Here is a 20,508-nt window from a genome sequence, read left to right as displayed (position 1 = left end):
TTTCCTTTGTGTTGCTTGGGGTTTTTTCCCCTGTTTCTTTCACCTCTTATACCATCTTTATCTACCCACAAGCTTTCTCACTCTTGTCCTTCCTGTTCTCTCCTCTGTCCTGCTGGAGGTGGGGAAGCACTGAAATGGCTGTGTGGGTGCTTGGTAGCTGGCTGGGGTCAGCCCACCACAGCCTGACATGTTAAGAGCAGCATAGGTGGTATAACCTTGGGAAGGTTAGAAAGTGGAATTCTGAGTTAAAGCACTGACTGCATGTTCTTAGTGTGACAAGCAGATACATTCCTCTGATCTTAGACTTCTGTGCAGGAAAACAGGACTTTGTAGCCTGTCATAAGTAAAAAGGATTACATTAAAGATAACTGCTTCCACTGCTGGTCTCTCTTCCTGAGTAGAACAATCAGCAATCTCCCAAATTTTTAGTTCTTGCAGTCCAGAGAGACATCTATTTTAGTCCTGGATTATGTATTGAAAGTAGCAAACTAAAGGTTTTGATGTGAGCAATCTACAGAAAGAATTGTTAAAATCACACCAGTTGTGTGGCATGTCCAGAATGAATTCTGCTTCTTGACATAAATCACACCTGTATCACAAACTCAACAAGATGGTTTCATGCAAGTGATCCAATTCAGCAGTATTTGTCAGCCTTCTGTAGAATAAAGGTTGTTTGCTGAGTGGTTGGTTTTACGCTTTTTAAAGGAGCTAATGAACTCAGTGTAGTGCTTGAAAAAGCAGTGTTCACATTCCAGGTGTCTCTGCCATCATTCCCCTTGCCTCACAGTCTCAAGAGGAGTCCACCAGCTGATTGTGGACAGGAGGCTCTTTGGTGCTCCCGTTCATTAAGGTGTTCCCTGTAATGCACTGTCAGAATTGTCTGAGACAATTCATTGCATGTTGTTTAATCTCCTCTGTGATATTACAGATTTTTGATTTCGTGGTTTCCCAACCCAAAAGTACTTTCAGAAATAAGATCGCTTTGAGCATTCTTAAGGTCTTGTTTTGTTCAGCCAGTACATGCTAACGTGTGAAGGTAGCTCATTAAATACACATTAATGCCACTATATCGATGTGAAAACTGCTTCACTTCTGCTTCAAATTAAGACCTGTTGTTTCTTCTTCATAGGAAGCCTAAATGAGGATGGGTCACAGAAACTTTTTGACAAGGAGTACGTACTGATGTTTGGTGTGTTTGATGAAAACAAGAGTTGGCAAAGATCAACATCACTCAAGTACACCATTAACGGCTATATTGATGGGACATTACCAGGTACTGTTCAGGCTTATGTGGAAAGAAATTGACATTGATGAAGACTGAATATTACCTTTGTTTTTTATGCAAGAGAACAAGAATGTGGAGGAATGTGATACAGCCTTTTGTAGAACATATCTGTGAGCATCTAAATTCTAGAAGAGAAACTGCTGCTGGAAGGAAGTCATGCCATATTGCTGATCAGAATAACAAGACTGCTTCTAAGAAGAGTTCTGCTCAAAGAACAGGATTACTAAATGAGAAATCCCTCTTTTTTAATTTTTATTTTGCTGATGGGGTTAAGTGCACTGCTGGTTTTACAGCATATAGAACATACTAGGTGAAGGACTTCCTAGATGTGGAAAGTCAGTTACCATTAAATTAGACAAATCAGTGGGAAAAGACTAGGAAGGTGGTGATGGAGCTATTGTGTTGCTAGTGTTTTCCTCATGTTCTCCTAAGGAGCTACTTTCATGTCTGTCCAGTTCGTTGAGGAAATATAAAAGTCTTAGGTGGGGGGGTTTTAAACAAATATTGGATAGGGTAGTTACTGTGACTAGATACAACCTCATTCTTTAGCTTATATTCTTGCCTTTTTCGTTTTTGGGGTTTTTTTTCCCCCCAAACAAGGAGCAGTCAGCTTTCCAAAAGAGGCTACTGGTTTTCTTTCTTCTTCCCCAGTTCACTATAAGTCAGGTTGTCACTTGCATGTAAGATTTAAATACCTGTTTTCCACTGTAAATGGAACAGATACAAGCTTCTGAAATTTCCTCTGGTTGCAAACACTGATCACAGGAGTCAGAGGTTTTTTTAACGTTTTGAGCGAATATTCACCAGACCTAGTGTCTGTGGGGAACTTGCATGATTTGCCTGTATTCTGAACCCTGCTCTCATTTCTCTTTCAGATTTAGAGGCTTGTGCCTATGACAACATTAGCTTGCATTTGATAGGAATGAGTTCCAAGCCAGAAATTTTCTCCATTCATATCAATGGCCAGTCCATGGAGCAAAGACACCACCGAGTTTCTACCGTTAACCTCGTAGGAGGAGCATCAGCCACAGTGAACATGACAGTGAGTGAGGAAGGAAGGTGGCTGATATCTTCTCTTGTCCAAAAGCACCTACAAGGCAAGGAAACACCTATTTATTAGGCAACTGTAGAGTTGTCCTTCTATATATGTCCAAAATGGCTTCTACTGTTTTGTAGTGGTACAGTTACTGGGTCTTAGGTGGATGTACAGTTACTGGGTCTTAGGTGGTTGTCATTTCACTAAAACCACTGGAGAACAGGGAATTCTGCTGGAATGCAAAGTGCACAGTGAACTAAAAGGCATTCTTATCTGCAGTTTTACTGCTATTTGCAGATCACAGAGCAGCAGTGAAATCAGTACTCTGGCATCTAAGTCTCTGTGGGCTGTTCAGATATAAGCACTGTTATTAAATGAGTAATGTTTCCTGAGAAACTGAGTGCTTTCAGCTAAGGGATACTCAATCTGATGAAAATACTTGCTGCTCATCATTTGAGAGTGGGTATCTCTCAGCAGTGATCAGAATTCTCTTTTAAAGAATGAGAAAAGTCTCTCTTACAAGAGCTGGAAGACATGTTTTGAAAAAAGAAAAAAACAAAATTTTCTGTCTGTTCAACTGGTATTTTCAAAGAGGGTTAGCTGAGAGAGCTTCTGTAACAGTTGGACTAGATGATCTTCAAGGTCCTTTCCAACCTAGATGATTCTGTGATTCCTTTTGATTAATATGGGCATTTTGGAAGGCTCCCAGTCTATAGAGTCTACAAAGATGTAGCCTGTTCAAGCCTGAAAAAGTGGCTCTCAGTTGAACAAATTCTTGCTGGCAACTTTAAAGAAATGAGAAATCCAGTTGAAGTAGTGAGGGTTCATAAAATGGAAAATCACTGGTACTGTTTCTTCTCAATTAGCTGGAATGCACGGTTATCTCACTGTAAGAGACTGTGGGGACAAGGAGGTGAAGAAGAGTCGTCTCTCCTATAAAGAACGCCTCATGGTTAGAAGCTGGGAATACTTCATTGCTGCAGAAGAAGTTACCTGGGATTATGCCCCAACTATTCCAGACAGCCTCGATAGGTAAAATAATACTTTGTCAACACAATATGGAATGTTAACGTGAAATCACAGAATAATTCAGGTTGGAGAAGACCTCTGGGGATCCAACAGCAAAGTTGGATCCAGTTGCACAGGGCCTTATCCAGTTTTCATTGTCTTAAAGGATGTGGACTCCTCAGCTTCTCTGGGCACCTTTGCAACCTCACAGTGAGAAAGTTTTTCCTTATATCTAATAAGACTTTCTCATGTTGCACCTTGTGTCTCATCTCTTCACTGTGCAACCCTTCTCACAGTCTAGTTCTCTCTATAATTTCCTATTTGATAGTTGAAGATAAAAATAAGATGCTCCCTTTGTGGTCTTCACATGACTGAATAAACTAAGATTTTGCTTTGATGTCATATGCTCTTGTTCCATAATCACTGTGATGACCCTCCACTGAACTCTCACCAGTGTGTCAATGACTTTCTTTGCTGAGGACCCCAAAAGTGAACACTTTTTGCTTCTAATAGGGAGCCCAAAATATGAAGATGACTTAGGAAATGCCCTAAGTAGCATACAATCCTATTTTCTGAATTACCTTTCAACATGAATTCTGCTGAAATTGAACAATCCTCAAGAGGAAGGCAAAGGGAGGGAGGAAATATTTCTGGAAAATAAAAGTTTTTAGAAGTTCAGTACAATAAAGTGTTTAGGGAATGGGAGAAAGAGAGGTTTCTCTATGAATGACCTTTTCAGGGCACCAATGTAGATGTAGTAAAAGTCATAATAAGTAAACACATTGGGTTATTTTGGTCAGCCTAAAGTAAATAGAAGGAGTTCTGTAGCGTACATGAGGTCATTGTATGCAATGCTGCCAGTGCACTGTAAAGTTAAACTTGCAAAGTTCCCCACTGACAAGCTGATGTTCATAAGAACCTTTAAGAATTTAAGCAGAACTAGACAAATTCTTTACCCTGTATGGGGTTATAGTTTCATATACCTCCTCAGAATATAGTGTTCACATAACTCTTAAGTATTCCTCCTCCTTCAGTATGATTTTCTTCCTTCTTACTTGCTCTTGGACTGCATGGAGCGAAGTTTTATACCGTTCCCTGTTAGTTACATGCCATTATTTAACCACCTCAGTGCTCTGATTTTTCTTCTTATGTTCAAAATTACAGAGTTTACTCCTGTTCAGTAACCTTTTTTTGAAGCGCAGGTGACCAGGACAAACACATTATTCTGTGCTACTTCCCAGTATTTATCCTAGTTTTGCTCTCAGCATTAACAATGCTAATGTTTTAAACCTGAGTGTAACACTACTTACTGTATGGTGCTTGACTGGAATTAAGATTATCTGTTCTTGTCTCTCCTAAAGTCTTTTTTACTGTAAGCAAATTGTTTATTCTATGTTCAGTTATTCCTTTGTAAAAGGAGAACAGTGATTTCTGCTATTTTATCTTGAAAATGTAGCTGCTTCTTGAGTGTGTTTTTCTTGCTTGTATACCCTATTAAATGAAATGTAAACTCTGATACTAATTGGTCATATATAATACTAAACCACAGATAATGTTTCAAGCTTTGTACCAAATTTAGAATTTGGGGTGAATAGCATTAGGTTAGTTTAGGATTTGGATATTTTTCAAGCAGTGAGGTTTCTACCAGTTGCTTGAGTACTAATTCTGTATCCTAATAGATGTCACTATTCAATGTTTTGCTGATCATTTGTCTTTTCCTTTAAGACACTATAAAGCGCAACACTTGGACAACTTCTCAAATCTCATAGGTAAAAAGTATAAAAAGGCTATTTTTAGGCAGTATACTGATGCCAGCTTCACTAAACGTCTAGAAAATCCTCGTCCCAAAGAAACTGGAATCTTGGGCCCTATTATCAGAGCTCAACTCAATGACAAAGTCAAAGTAAGTAACATAAATTCAGAGATTATTTATACTATAGCATCATTTTCTGTTGGGCAGAGATCCAAAAGAACTAGTTTGATTTGTGCTTTTTGTAAAAAAAAAAAAAAAAGAAGTTAATATTGTAAATATTAGCCCGATTGAAAGGTATGATCACAAGTTGACAGCGTTTAGATTAAATTTTTCAGCATTCCCTCTATAGTTTCCATGATTGTACTTTATTTTACAACATAAACACACTTTTTTCCCCACTCTTTGTAAAATATATGTTAACACTGTTCCAAAATGGAAAAAAGCTAGACCCAGCTGGATGACTTAGGGGGATTTGAATGTGAGGCCAAGCTTCATGAGCCCCTCATTCCTTATGTTGTTATTTTTTCTGGCTGGTTTAAACAATGGTACTCAGTTTTCATAGTTAAATATTCCTTTATGGGGTTATGAAATGAAACTACAAAGCGTTTTCATTACAAGCTTGTGCTGCTGTCACATCTACTTGCCTTTCTGTTGTCATTTAATGACAAAGTTTCATGACTTTTAGTTGCCACCGTGACTCTGACTCTGAGTTTAGTGCATTTCTTTTTTTTTTTGTTTCATCAAGAATAGACAGAACATTTTGCATTTTCCTTCCATATGGCCTTTGGGTCTTGGAATCTGGGACAAGATTTGTTTTAAAATGTGTTTGTTTTCTCCTATATTTAAGGTTCTTAAGAGCTTTAGTCAATAACTCCATATTCCCTGAGGTAGTGTGTGCCTGAGTTGCTGGGAGAACAAGTGTTCTTTTTAGATTTATCCAGAGATCAGGTGTGAGAAGCTGAACTTCACTCAGTGGGCTCTACAAAGGCCAGCAGCAGGGTACCAGCAGCATTTAGACCATGGGTTTATATTATCAGACAATATTTAAGACATTTCCTTGCCTTTCCAATGCTTCCTGGCTGAAACCAGGAAAAATTCTACTGTAGATGAAACTTGTTATGTATTCAAACAAGGATTTGCTGAATACTAAATTTTTATTTGCCTATCAACATAGATTGTATTCAAAAATAAGGCCAGTCGACCCTACAGCATTTACTTCCATGGAGTGACACTTTCAAAGAATGCAGAAGGAGCTGATTATCCTCTGGATCCTGCAGGTAAGAAATTTGTGAATTATGCTTTGCACAGCACTAACTGTTGTGGAGGGTTTTACTGCTTTGAAGGAGATGATGTGACTAGGAACTTCTTTATAACTTTAGAGAGAGACTTCTCTAAAATTCATGCTGAACTTCTGGTCATAAACAAGAACAGAAAACTATGACACCAAAAAAAGGTATTTGTCTGTAATACCTTGGTTTCTCTATAAGGTTACACAAATGGTCAGCAGAAGCAAAGCACAGAATTGAGGTCTCCCAGACATGCACATTCCTAGCTACAGCATCGCCCTCAAAGCAAGTAGCTTGAAATGGCATAACTGCACCAATTTCATTAAAAGCTGTAGCCCGGTGTTATATAAAGATCTGGCTCTGTTTGTATCATTACTGTTCTCCTTTATTTTTCCTTAGGCAATGGCACCCAGAGTAGAGGAATTGAACCTGGGAAGACATACACTTACGAATGGAAAATTGCTAAAACAGACCAACCCACTGAACAGGATGCCCAGTGTATTACAAGGCTGTATCATAGTGCTGTAGATACTGAGAGAGATATAGCCTCTGGACTGATTGGCCCGCTTCTGATTTGTAAAAGTGAAGCCTTGACGCAGAAGGGTGTGCAGGTAACATGTCTGGCAATCTCTTAGAGATAGATTTTGCTCAAATAATAGTGTTTGACCTACAGTGAATTTGGCTTTGCTCCCCTTAGAGAACTGTCATGTAGAGTAATTAAAATAACAGGCTCCTGAAGAAATGACTTGAAGAAACAGTCCTCTAATTGTCCACAGGGGTAGAAGAAACATATTCTGATTTTACTTAGCAAGAGCAGCATTGCAGCAAAAGGTCAGCCTCACTTTTTCTAGATTTGATAATAAAATTTCCTGCTGCTATTATACTTTCAAACTCTCAAGACATTCAGATCTGAGCAGGCCCTTTCTTGTAACAGATACAACTCTCAGGCATGGGCTGAATCCAAAGCAACCCAAACAGCACGGGAAAGTTCTGGGAGAGCAGTTTTTAGCCATCCACTGAAATCTTGCTTGGCAAAGACTTAAGCATCACTTGGGAGAAGAAGGTGTCAAAATCTTGTGCTCAGGTCAAACCAGGAGGCTGGTCTTTTTACAGAGAGCCCAGTCATATACCGTCTGTGTATCAGCAGTGCTAGTTGCTTGCTCAGGTTGGGTGCAGTAGTAGGATTGTGACCTTGAAGTCATGACCCCCTACTCCCTTTAACTTAGCTCTTGGATCCCACTTATCACAACGCTGGTGGAGGTTATATTGCTTACATAGTAAGAACACAGTAGGATTGGGTCCTTAATAATATCTCTGCTTATAAAATGTAAGTGCTGTGTGGATTGTCTTTCAGAAAAAGGCAGATGGGGAGCAGCAGGCAATGTTTGCTGTGTTTGACGAAAATAAAAGCTGGTACATAGAGGATAACATCAAGGACTACTGCAGCAACCCTACCAATGTTAAAAGGGATGATCCCAAGTTCTATAACTCCAACATAATGCACAGTGAGTGGGATATCAAGCTTGAATATTATGAAAGCTCATGTGAACTTGAGCTTGTTCTCAGATGTAGTGCAATGAGGGAATTCTCTAGAGAGTCAGTGAACTTCAAACCATGCCAGGTGGCACTGTACAGAAATATGCAGTATTTTAGGGACCAGGCTGGCTCTGGACCCTGAAGCAAAGGCAAGGGTTATGTAACTTTGACACAGCACCCTGCTGCCTTAAAGATACTATGTCCAGAGCTGGAATCTCCATCAAGGCTATTGTGGTTTCAGCCCTGTGCCAGTCTCTTTCCAGGGGCAAATATGAGTCCAGTTCAGTGGACTGATCTCAAAGAACAGGAGGTTTTAGGAAGTATTTTTTTGCAGAAGGGGTTGTTGGGTGTTGGAATGGGCTGCCCAGGGCAAGGGGGGAGTTTCCATCCCTGGAGGGGTTGAAGAGTCGGGTTGACCCAGTGCTGAGGTATCTGGTGGAGTTGGAAACAGTCAGGGTGAGGTTCATGGTTGGACTGGAGGAGCTTCAAGGGCTTTTCCAACCCAGATGATTCTGTGAAGTCTTACTCCGAAAACACTGAGACTACTTTCGGTTTGCTTTCCTTTTAGCAATAAATGGCTATGTGTCTGACAGCAGTGAAGTCCTTGGATTTTGCCAAGATAACGTGGTTCAGTGGCACTTCTCCAGTGTTGGCACTCATGATGAGATTGTCTCTGTTCGCCTTTCTGGGCACTCTTTTCTATATCAAGGGAAATATGAAGATGTATTGAACCTTTTCCCAATGAGTGGAGAATCAGTCACAGTGGAAATGGACAATGTTGGTAAGTGGTAAACTTATAGTGTTTGAAAGCTCTTCTAAGACATTTTTAATCTCCAGTCTATAAGAACTTAACAAAATATGAAAGAAAGCTTTACAGATAAACACAGTGCTGGAAAATATTGAATCATTCCCCAGTGAAACTGATGTATATGGAGTTTAGTCAGCTACACAGTATAGCACACAACAATTGTATGCTATAACAAGGCTCTCTTTATTGTTGTTTTTTAAAAATTTATGTCACTTCTCAATTAGTATTTGGATTAGCAGTGATCATTTTAAGCAATTCTAAGATTGACAATGGAAACAATCCAGTATTAGCTCCACTGTATGATTCCCTACGCTGCCACGTATTTTTCCATCCTGAGTTTAGCTAAAATGGGCAAGACTGTCAAATTATGGTAGTTGTTACTGGACAAAGTGGCTACACCTCACCTTAGTCTTGTGGTCATTTAGCAGCAGTAAAGTCTGCCTGACTGAATCAGGTCATTAGTCCATCAGGATACACTTCAATGTCTAACTAGGATTAACACCATGTCTTGAAAAGGTGATGCTAGAACCCATGTAGTCCACACTTAGGGAATTAAGTGTATCTGCAAAAGGATGGAGATTCTTCCTCACTGAAGGCTGTGACTGCTCAGTGATCATCCTAAAAATCCCACAAGGTTTAGATATCCTCATTCTCTTTAAAATACCAATGGTCTTTGGTATCCTTTATCTGTTTAAATAATGAATTATTTACATCCTCAAAGCTTGTTTTTGGTGATCACACATCATGTCTTTAAGTTAAAAATGTATGTTAAGCGGTTTTTATTCAAGACTAGGGAATCATTAAAACTCCATCAGACTTGATGGAAACCACCCCAGTAATGAAGTTGTACTTTTGCTTGATTTTTGGTATGTGATCTGTTCTTTCCATCTAGCACATTTTCTTTTGTAAATTTCCTGTTAGAAATAAGGAAGGCTATGCAGGTCACTTCAAACTCTGATAAATACAGAAAAAAATTCATATGACCTTTTAAATAAAAAAGGCTGTTTTTCTCAAGCTCTGTTAATTCTGTCTATTCTTTAATTTTTGCTACTTCTAGAAGCAGGCTGTAACAAGCACAGAACTTGATTTTACGCTGTTTAGGGAAACAGGTTGTAATTTGTTCTCTGCAGATCCTAGTTTCAAATGGAGAACTTTTCTTCTGACTAGCTTTTGGAGTAATTACTGAAACCTTTAGGTTAATCTAAGATGCCTCAGATTGGCAGCTGAACATTTTGTCTCCAGACTTAAAATTCAAATTACTTTATTCTTTTAAAGATCATCCTTTATGCATTCAAAAGCTTTTAAAATACTGTTTGTCAGATGTTTGTCAACATTGCCTCAGGATGTGTTTGTTCTGTTCAGCATGCTCTATCTATGTGGCAATGCATACAACACTAAGAACAGGACAAAATTAAAACTTTATCTCAGAAGATCCCAATCTTAGATCCAGATCTAAACACAGGATCCTTTACATACTGTTCCTTACTTTCTTACCCATCTCTTTTATGGGTTATGTTTGGACTCGGGTCCTAGGTACAGCTTAAACTGTGGAGAAGAGCTCCAGCTCTTATATGTATTTATTTATATGTGCTATTATTTATTTACTTTTATTAATTCTCTTTCATTGCAGCGAGAGCTCATGGAAATCCCAGATGAGGATTAGCACTCTGCTATAGCAGGTGCTGTAGAAACAAACCCAGCAACTTGCCCTGACCACTTACATGATAGCCAATGTCTGCTCTCATAACTACTTGCATATTAGAAAAACACTTTTCAATTCCAATTGCAGGTACGTGGCTTTTGGCATCTTGGGGTTCCCCAGAGATGAGTTATGGCATGCGGCTGAGATTCAGAGATGCCAGATGTGACTATGAGGAAGATTACACATTTGATGTTATGGATTTCTCATACACCAAGACTGATAGAAAGGCTGCTTCCACCTCAGTTGAAGAAGATGTTCAAGAAGAAGCAGATAAGGAGGATTTGGATTATCAGGATTACCTGGCTTCTTTTTACTCCATCCGAAGCTTGAGGAAGGCGACAGGGGATGAAGAACAAAACCTCACAGCACTGGCCTGGGAACAGGATGAAGGCACTGATACTGCAAGTTCTGCGGGGGCAGCAGGCTCAGGTCTGGCAGCTATAAGTAGTGAATCCACAAACACCTCGAAGTTCTTAGAAACTCATATCACTCCTTTTCCTCCAATCAAGGCTGAACCATTCCAGTCAAATCACACATCAGTTACAGTGGAAAAGGACTTATTTTTAGCTAGCACAAGTGATGGAAAGGCTGGTTTGGAGTTTGAGAACAGAAGTCAAAGCAATTATGAAATAGATCATGATAACGTGTCTGCAGGTGAACACATGCTGAGCAATGGGGAAGGCCAAATTAATGTTGCAGAAGAGCTTCCAGCTGATGGAAAGGCCAGTAATTTTTTTTCAGAAAAGCATCAAGAGGAAAGTACAGGAAGAGGAAATCATAACAGTAACAGGAAAAGGCGAAACTCGATGGCCATTAAGTTTTACGCTGTCCAAAAGATGAACGCCCTTCTAAATCGTATACGAAATAAAAACGTCTCATTTTCTGAGATAACTGCACCTCATCCTGTGAATCATGCAGAGAACACATCTGATATCGACATGGTGGGAACTGGCCAGATACCAAATGATTATGATGATGAACTGGAAGAGGAGGAAGCAAAGATGGAAAATGCCATGCGTGCATTTAACCTGACGCTTGCTTTGGACCTCCTGGAAGGAGATGTGTCTAATGCATCCAGCCTCTCTGAATCCAAGCTATCCAAAGATAAACAAGCAGATGCTTTTTCTTTAGATCATATATTAGGCAATATAAGCCCTAATTCCAATCCTGCGCTAGTGAAGAACCTACTAGAAGCATCACTGCCCAGGGCTGACAAATACTCATCTAAAATGACAAATGAGGAATGGAATTTGGTGTCTGCAAAGGGGACTCTGGGATTAGAGGCAAATTTAGATAAATCCGTTAGTGGTAAATTAAATCATCATGGCAGGAATGGTACAGCATTCATAAATAAAAAGCATTTGAAGAAGTATCAAGGGTTGCCACATCTAATAGGAGAAAACCATAAAGGGAACCACATGCACCCAACTCTGAAAGGAAAGGAGAGGAACAAGAATGATACTTTGAGTACATCTGGAACCTTCATCAAGATCCGAAGGAAAAAAAAGGACTATCCAAAAATGACTCACTTGCTGAGGCCAAGGAGTAAAAAGCCCCCAAAAGCCACCAATTCTACAGCAGGGTTTCGCCGTACGTTGTTTTCAGGTGAGACCAACCAGACAGTGCTGGTGTGTTGCACTAACACCACGGGGGCACCCAGGGAGGCCAACCATCCCGTGGATCTGAATAGAGCCAGGCACGGAGAGTCACTAAATTACACGCTCATCCCACGGCAGTTTCGGCCATCGATCGTAATTGGGCTTCCCCAAGAAAATGGAGACTATGAATATATTATGGAAGGGTCTTATGGTGAGGAAACATCGGGTGCTGAATATGAATACCATTACGTGAGCTTTGATGACCCGTACATGACAGATCCAAAAGTGAACATCAACGAACAACGCAACCCAGACAACATTGCTGAACACTACCTGCGTAGCAAAGGGAATGAGAGGAGATACTACATAGCAGCTAAAGAAGTCTGCTGGAACTATGCGGGATATAAAAAAAGGTTTGGCTAAAGCATTTGCTTTCATTTTACACACCATCCTGATACATACTAGCAGAGTGTTGATTCACATGCTGATAAATTTAAGAGCATCTGTAATGCGTGATGTGATTTCCAACATTTCATTTGCAGGACCCTAAGAATTTTCCATGCGAGGCTGGGATCCCCCTAGAATGTCATAGAGAGAGATAACTATAATCAAGAGTAACACAGCTAAGAACCCTTTTTTTTTTTTTTCTTAGTCCCTTTTTCTATCTCATTAGAAACACTCTTTAAAACAGAAGCTGAAGAACCCATTGTAAGGGGTCAGGAGGGAAACTTCCAGTTAGTTGTTTTATACTTGAATCAACTGTTTTACTTCCTCCTTAAGTTCTTTGATTCTATAGTAGAGACAAGATAAAGACTTCCTTGTACAAAGTCCTTCCAGGAATTTAATGGATGGACTAATCTAATATGGACAGAATGTGCTTATGGAATGAAATCACAGTTTCTAGCACCAGCAAGAAGTGATTCTGGTGTCTCATTCTCTATTGTAAAATGGGATAATAGCAATTTCCAATTTCACGAGGCTGCAAGACTGAAAAATACATGAAAGATGCAGATTTATTAACCAGACTGGTGACTTCCTTATAATTAAAATAAAGCTGCATCAAAGATTGCATTGTTGTTCCTACCGTTTAGAGAAATCAGAAGGTAACTGGATCACAAATGCTAATGTTAAGGGGGTTTCTTTCATTTTAACAAAGAAGACTGGCCACTGTGCCACAGCAAAGAGTGTATGTGGCTTGAGAGAAACTCTGTACTAAAAATTCATTATCTTAATTCATACAAATTAGAATGAGTAGAATTCCTAGTCACTTTTCATCAAAAAGCTAAATGTTGTGGTCCTTGAAATGAACAAGACCAAAACTGCCATGACCCGACCCCATCAAAAGTGACAAAAACAGGAGCAAGAAAATTTTCACTATACAAAAATCACCTCCAAATATATTTCTCAAATTGAGTTTCTATTTTATTTGATGTTTTCCCACACACTACTTTTTCAGCATTCTCCAGATTTACTCCTGTCTCATCTCAGTCTGTATAAATGGCACTTGCAAAAATGGCAGAGACTACAGACAGACTCTTTGCACACTTGCAAAATAAAGAAATCCTTATGCTCAGAGTTCTGTGTAAATTTCCCCAGTGAGGTTCACCCTCAGCTGGTGTGAGGTGTGTAGTTCCAGTAAAATTAAGAGAGCCCATGCATATACCACCTCAGTGTGGTGATGATTTTGGTTAAGTTGCTGGTTTTTGCAGAATTGATAATGAGACAAAGTTTATAGAGAATGACAACATTTTATCAGAATAATAGGATTTTAGTGGTTCTATTTAAGATCTGAAGAATGGTTTGAATGCCTAATAGCCTATTATTTCTTACCAGCTCTGTATTGCAAAATGCAGGTATAACCTAATGGAAAACATGTATCTGTTGGCTTTCCAGAGAAGGTACATCTGTGAGACAGTAGGGTGTAGGTGGTAGGCTCACTACACTCTGAGCTAAGCTCTGATTCATGTTTATTAAGGCTCATAGTATAAAAGGAAAATAGAGCTCAGGTGGGTTTTCAGAGACTAGTTGGAGTTTTTCAGTGATAGCCAACCAAATCTTTGAAGGATCTCATATACAACTGTAGAACTAAAATTGCTTAAACATTGCAAGTCATGATTTTTCAGAATCATCTGACATTTATTTGTATTTATTCTTTATATTCTAAACTGTTCCTGCTGTATTAGTTCTCAGATTTCATTGCAGCTGTTATTTCTAATTCACTGTGTGTTTCTAATTGGGGATTTCCTTTCAGTACAACAATGAATAACAAAAACTGTAAAGATGGCAGCACGTACAAAGTGGTTTTCCAAAGCTATACAGACAGTACCTTTACAACTCTTCAGGATGAAGATGAATATAAAGAACACCTTGGCATCCTGGGGCCAGTTATCCGGGCTGAAGTGGATGATGTTATCCTAGTAGGTCAATGTTTTGAATATGGGTGCAGGATAAGAGTCTTAGGGCAGTTTTACAGTGTGATATAGAATGGGTCTAAAAATACCACAGATTTTTAAGTAGATGATGATGGGGAAACAGTTTTCAAAGGTAGAAATCTCAGTGTGGACATACAAGCACAGTGATGTGTTTCTTTGAAACATAGTCTTTTTCTCTCCTATCCACAGTAAATTCATTTCTGTTTTTCTTATATTTCCCAACATAAAAACTGGTTTCCCAACATTAAATAAGGCTTCTAAGTCACTGAACTTAAGTGAGACTTAAGTTTAACATTTAAAAAAAAGGGGGTTTAGACCCAGGTTATACTGGGTTTGAAAATACTACTTTCTGTTTAAAGGGAGCTTTTTTTTAAAAAAAAAATTAGTAAATTCATATTCAAGACAAATATATTTGTCAAAAAAGTGTATTTTTTCTCTGAAAATTTTTGCAGTAAATGGGTGAGTTGGTTCTAATACAAACAAGGATGGAGAGAAACTGTATCCCTGGTGATACAGTGGTATATTTGCATTAGGAAGCACATAAATATACAGTTTGCCTTCTCTCATCCAGTCTTCCAACACACAGGGATGGACTTAGATGGGGAGAGTAGCTCTCGCTGCTATCTGCTTACTTCAGGAGTAGTGCACAACAGGAACGGATTGAGCTACATTTTAGAACATGAGTAATAAGAAAGAGGCTCTTTTAGCTTGGGAGTGTTTTTCTTTAAGGAGAGGGAAATATGTAATCTCCCTATTCTCATGCTTCTCTGGGACAAGTGAGAAGCTCTTATTTCAGAGAGAGTGATACATGCAGAAGTCTAGTGTTACTATTTTGTGCCATTCTTTAGTGTGACTGTGCCGGAAAGCACAAGGGGTAGAAACTCCCCATCTCCCTGCTTGCTGTAACAAAGCACGTCGAGGTGTGAAGGGCAGCAGTACAAGTCCTAGGAACCTAGACTCAGTGAAAGACAGGGAGTTAGAACACGTGGTTTCTAATTTTTTAATTTAACTTCCCGCATAAAGTGGGTGACTGCATGGAGATGACAAAAGCTATCCCTGCTAGCTTTGCCATGAATAGAGCCTGTAATCTTTACACCAATCTTGACCCTGATTTGAGGTCATGGGAACGTACTGTGTGGGGACTTTGCTTTAGGCCTGAATTTGCTGAACAGAATGTATTTCTCTTTCTTTCTTTTTTTTTTTTTTTAAGGTTCATTTTAAGAATCTGGCTTCCAGACCATATTCTGTCCATGCTCATGGACTCCTCTATGAGAAGTCCTCTGAGGGAAGCTTTTACGATGATGAATCTACCGCTTGGTTTAAGGAAGATGACGCAGTTCAACCAAATAGCAGCTATATCTATGTGTGGTATGCAAACAGGCGGTCGGGACCTGTGCAGCCAGGAGCAGCTTGTCGGTCCTGGATCTACTACTCCGATTTAAATCTGGTAGGGAAATCAAAATAGAAGTGGTAGTGTTGCTGGGGTTAATCACAGAAACATTGATGTTAGAAGGGATCACTGGAGAACGTGTAGTCCACCCCTTGCAAGTCCAGCAGGGTCAGCTAGAGAAGGTTGTCCAGGACTATGTCCAGTTGGGTTTTGGATATCTCCAGATGATGTTGCTGTATGGCTGTGGCTGCAGAACACGTTTTAGATAGCTGTCCTTTCTTTTGGGCTTGATATTCCCATCTGACATTTAATCTCTTACACTAAGTTAAAAGAGGATATAAGCTGTTGAAGAATCCAAGTTCTTTGGTAGACTGAGCGGGGGAAAGTCAACAAGGCAACAGCAGTTCTGGCCTCTGCTTTAAACTTTTAGGGCCTGATGTATTACTACAGAGTGATATGGGGTTTTTTTGACATCTTTTGGGCAATCCACTTTTACATCTGAGTTTCTACCTTCTAGGAAAAAGATATTCACTCTGGTTTGATTGGGCCAATACTGATCTGTCAAAAAGGTACCTTCAGTAAGTCAAACAGCAAAACATCAACCCGAGACTTTTTCCTGCTTTTCATGGTCTTTGATGAAGAGAAAAGCTGGTACTTTGACAAACGTTCTAGAAGGCCTTGTACTGAGAAGACCCAAGAAATGCAGCAGTGCCACAAATTCTATGGTACTTATTTCATTTTGCCAAGTATTTTGTTTATTGGGATAGAGGAAAAGGTATTAGGGGAGGTATCTCAGCTCACAGTGCCTATGAACATGTGTAAATTCTACACATTAATTATGTGAATAAGTTTTTTTGTTTTCCATCGTACCCATAATAGTAATATGTAAAGATTAGCATTGACTGGAAATTTGTTACTAAAATTAAGAAGGACATATTAGACTGAAATTTTCAACAGAAAACTCTTACACTCTCATACATCTACTCCCCATATTAAAATTAAAAAAAAAACCCACAAAATAAAACCATTTCAGTAAGAAGCTAACGCCCTGAAAACTTTTTGCAAGGAACTTAAAAATACTGAAATAATTTGACAAATAAACTAGTTCTGCTGAGGAATCTGGAGCAGCTGTAGGACAGCCCTTCATATACCTCTCTGTGGATACAGCAATTCTCATGCAGAGTTCAGTGGCTGACTGCTCAAGGGTAACCTTTTTTTCTTTTTGAAATAATGGTCAGTAACAAAACTGTTGCTGTCTTTGAATATCTGATGCTTGTGTGTATAAGTGACCACATTTGAAAAAGGCATGTTGAAAAGTTGAAGCTGCCTTTTGAAAATGTGGTCTGTTAAAATGAGTTGTTAATCAAAGATGTCAGTTCTGACTGTATGGCTGTGGAAGTGTAAGCTCCAGAGCACGCTTTGGATAGCTGTCCTTCCTTTGGGACCTAACGTTCCTATCTGACATTTAATCTCTTACACCTCCTTCTCCTGGCTGCCACGTGTTGCAGACTCTGCTCAGATCCTCTGGTGAGGTCCTTTGATTTTCTGAATTAATGTACATAGACTATAAAGTGTGTAGCACTTTGAATTGGAAAAAGTGGTGTTTTTCCCAAATACATTACTTCATTAAATATTTTACTCATTTTGGTAACTACATCCTTGCGCTCTGAGACCTATTTTGTGAGTGGCTTTCCTTACTAAAATTATGGTTTTTTCAGCCATTAATGGGATTACCTACAATTTGCAAGGCTTGAGGATGTATGAAGATGAACTGGTCCGGTGGCATTTGCTGAATATGGGTGGTCCAAAAGACATTCATGTTGTTCATTTTCACGGACAGACCTTCATAGAACAAGGAGAGCCAAAGCATCAGCTTGGTACATACACGCTCCTTCCAGGTAAGTAACTGTCACAGCAGAGTAACTTCTAAGGGGTGATCGTTGCAGTTTGCTGTTATAATACCAATGTAAAGGTGAACAGAGCTTGACTTTGGGCACAGAAATAAAGAGGTTGAGAGCACTAACAGTTCATTTGCCTGTGATGGTCAGAAGGAAAATCTTTGCATCTCACAACACTATGGGAGGGGGGAAATAAAGATAACATTATCTTTTAAACTAGAAATATGAGTAAAGTTACAGACAAAACTTAAGGGCTTGGACAAATGCCGTCTTCTCAGATGAGAAGGGATATGTGTGGAAAATGAATAGCAGTATGGTCTGCAGCACTGCCTTCTGGTTTGCACTTGCCTTGCCCCACTCACCAGACATGTGCAAGAGCAGGTTTCTCTCCTTTATTGTATTTCTGTTTTCCTATATGCAAAGTGGCTCAGGGTGCTGGGCTTGGCTTTGGAAGGTGCTTGACACTAAAGGTCCATATTGGAAAAAGGAAGCCAGTAGGATAGTGTCAGCCACTGACTCCTCATGAAAGGACAAACGTAAAATAGTGCAGCCATCCTATCCACGTGTCTCCAGTCTTCAATACAAGTGAGGTCTCACTGATGTTTTCTGGGAAAGACTATTGGTATCTGGCTAACTATTGTGAGGGTTTATTTTTATAATGTCAAGACAAGTGTGATACAGAGGAGAAAGAACAAATGTGAGCCCTAGGAGAATTCTTATGTCCATGAAGAGAGGAAATAGGCTAAAAGCATTTATTGGGCCACAAGATATACTCCTTTGCCCATCACTGCCAGCAGTGCGAGTGTGCAGTAACAGCACTTATAAAGCCTGTACTGCCAGCTACAAAACAAAACAAAAAATAACAAAACAAAAAAACACACCACAAACAAACAAAAAACCCCACTAACAAAATACCCTGAAAACCCAAACAAAAAACCCCTAAACAGAACCAGGAAATGAGGAGATCAAAATAATGGCTTGGAATTATAATTCCAATTATAAATAAAAAATTGACTTGGCAGGTACCGCGCTTTCCAAACAGCCTAAACCGTATCTGCTTCCTGCTCAATCCTTGGCCCTCCTGGGACATGCAGGAAGTGAGGGGAGGGCCCATACATCTCATTCTCCTACATCTACTTCTGGCTTCTTTATATCAACTCTTCACATTACTTGAACAACACACTGGGGCAGCAGGAGTAAGAACTATAATCAGCACCACAGAATTACCATCCCTATGTTATGTAATAAACTTACTAGCACTGTACTTAACAGGCTTGTATCTGTTGTTACATACAGGCATCCAAAGTTTTGTACTTTGTACCAGCAGCAAAGGTTGGGTTTTCATCTGGTCACTTAATTCCAGTCTCAGTTTTCAGCTGAAACTTGCTTGTGAGGGGGGAAAAAAAAGAAATCAAGATGGTGGTAGTTATTGTGCTCCACAGTCTGTAGCAGGTTATTTAATTTTTCTGGATTAAGTCGTAGAATGATCATTGGTTTAACATCCAGCCTTGCTAACATCAACCTCATAATGCTAACGTTTCTAATACCTTTCTCTTCCCTTTTTTCAAGGCTCATTTAGAACAATTGAAATGAAACCACAGAGACCTGGCTGGTGGCTTTTAGACACTGAAGTGGGGGAATATCAGCAAGCAGGAATGCAGACATCCTATTTGGTTATAGAGAAAGGTACTGAACTACGGTGTTTTGTGGCTGGGGGAGTCAAGCTGTAAAGTCATCTCTACCCTTTCAGGATCACCGAAAATAAATTTGGGAGATTGTTCTGCAAAAACCCAAAGCAGATTCTCTGTGCTTTGAAGGAAGGGGTGGAAAAAATAGCTAGCCTCTAGCAGGCTACCTTTGAATTATTTAGCATACTAGCTAGTGGGGTTTCCTCACAGTGACCAGTGCATCAATCTGCTGAGAGAAACTGCAGAGATTAACTTGGCCTTCTCTGTGAAGAGAGTGGTGATGTTACAGTATTACTAAGAGTTGTTCTGAATGATGATGTCTTGGAAGATTCCACCAGAATATATGTTGGAACAGCCCTCCTTTTTCTTTAACAACAAACTCACTGTGCTCTCTTTAGAGTGCAGGATTCCAATGGGTCTAGCAAGTGGAGTTATACTTGATTCGCAGATCAATGCTTCAGATCATATCGGTGAGTTAATACTTGAAAAGGTCCTGGCATGCTCCTGAATATCCCCAGCAAAGTATTGCAGTTGCATATTCTTTTGTCATTTCATGATATGTCCTACAGGATCAGTTCAGCAGGGAATCAATTGTTTTGTTAAAAAGTTCTCCAGTGATGCAAGCAGAGATTGTGAGCTGTCCTAAGCAGCCCTCATCACTGTATCTTAATGGTGTCACAGGTCTACTGCCTGAGTCAGGGAGTCCCCTGTCTCTGGCCTGCTGGATGACCTGGAACACATCCAGCTTTATCTTGTTGCCCTTTGGGTTCCCTGCTTGAAAATCAACAGCAAGTGTTCAAAAAGCTTTTGAGACTTGCATATGGTATGAGATATGGAAGGACAAACAATGTTCCCCAATACTGGACACTTTTAAGGTTCATCTGGACAGGGTGCTGGGCCATCTTGTCTAGACTGTGCTTTTGCCAAGAAAGGTTGGACTTGGATGATTCTTGAGATCCCTTCCAACCTGGGATCCTGTGATTCTGTGATTGAAAGTGCATCTGTTAAGAAAGATATAGGAACCTGGCATCCAGAGCAATGACAGAGTATTTAATTTATCAAGTTTACTCCTCGTATAAAAATAGGAT

The 20,508-nt window shown here is 39.6% G+C and overlaps 1 protein-coding gene across 1 annotated transcript in view; it reads left to right on the top strand.

The window, feature by feature from the left end:
* The window catches only part of F5 (coagulation factor V), a 38,243-nt gene that overhangs the window by 9,234 nt on the left and 8,501 nt on the right, over positions 1–20,508 (top strand). Inside the window, exons 6-20 of the mRNA XM_026853180.1 lie at positions 1,130–1,273; positions 2,161–2,382; positions 3,188–3,353; positions 5,055–5,232; positions 6,257–6,359; positions 6,768–6,979; positions 7,723–7,873; positions 8,473–8,685; positions 10,502–12,425; positions 14,264–14,429; positions 15,655–15,891; positions 16,352–16,559; positions 17,553–17,732; positions 19,302–19,418; positions 19,819–19,890. Coding sequence (XP_026708981.1) covers positions 1,130–1,273; positions 2,161–2,382; positions 3,188–3,353; positions 5,055–5,232; positions 6,257–6,359; positions 6,768–6,979; positions 7,723–7,873; positions 8,473–8,685; positions 10,502–12,425; positions 14,264–14,429; positions 15,655–15,891; positions 16,352–16,559; positions 17,553–17,732; positions 19,302–19,418; positions 19,819–19,890 — 4,293 coding nt within the window. The remainder of the gene's footprint in view (positions 1–1,129; positions 1,274–2,160; positions 2,383–3,187; positions 3,354–5,054; positions 5,233–6,256; positions 6,360–6,767; positions 6,980–7,722; positions 7,874–8,472; positions 8,686–10,501; positions 12,426–14,263; positions 14,430–15,654; positions 15,892–16,351; positions 16,560–17,552; positions 17,733–19,301; positions 19,419–19,818; positions 19,891–20,508) is intronic.

This window comes from Athene cunicularia (genome assembly GCF_003259725.1).
Source record: "Athene cunicularia isolate RWA chromosome 1 unlocalized genomic scaffold, athCun1 chr1_part1, whole genome shotgun sequence".
In the NCBI taxonomy this organism is placed as follows: domain Eukaryota; kingdom Metazoa; phylum Chordata; class Aves; order Strigiformes; family Strigidae; genus Athene; species Athene cunicularia.
This window is presented reverse-complemented; position numbering and strand designations above follow the sequence as displayed.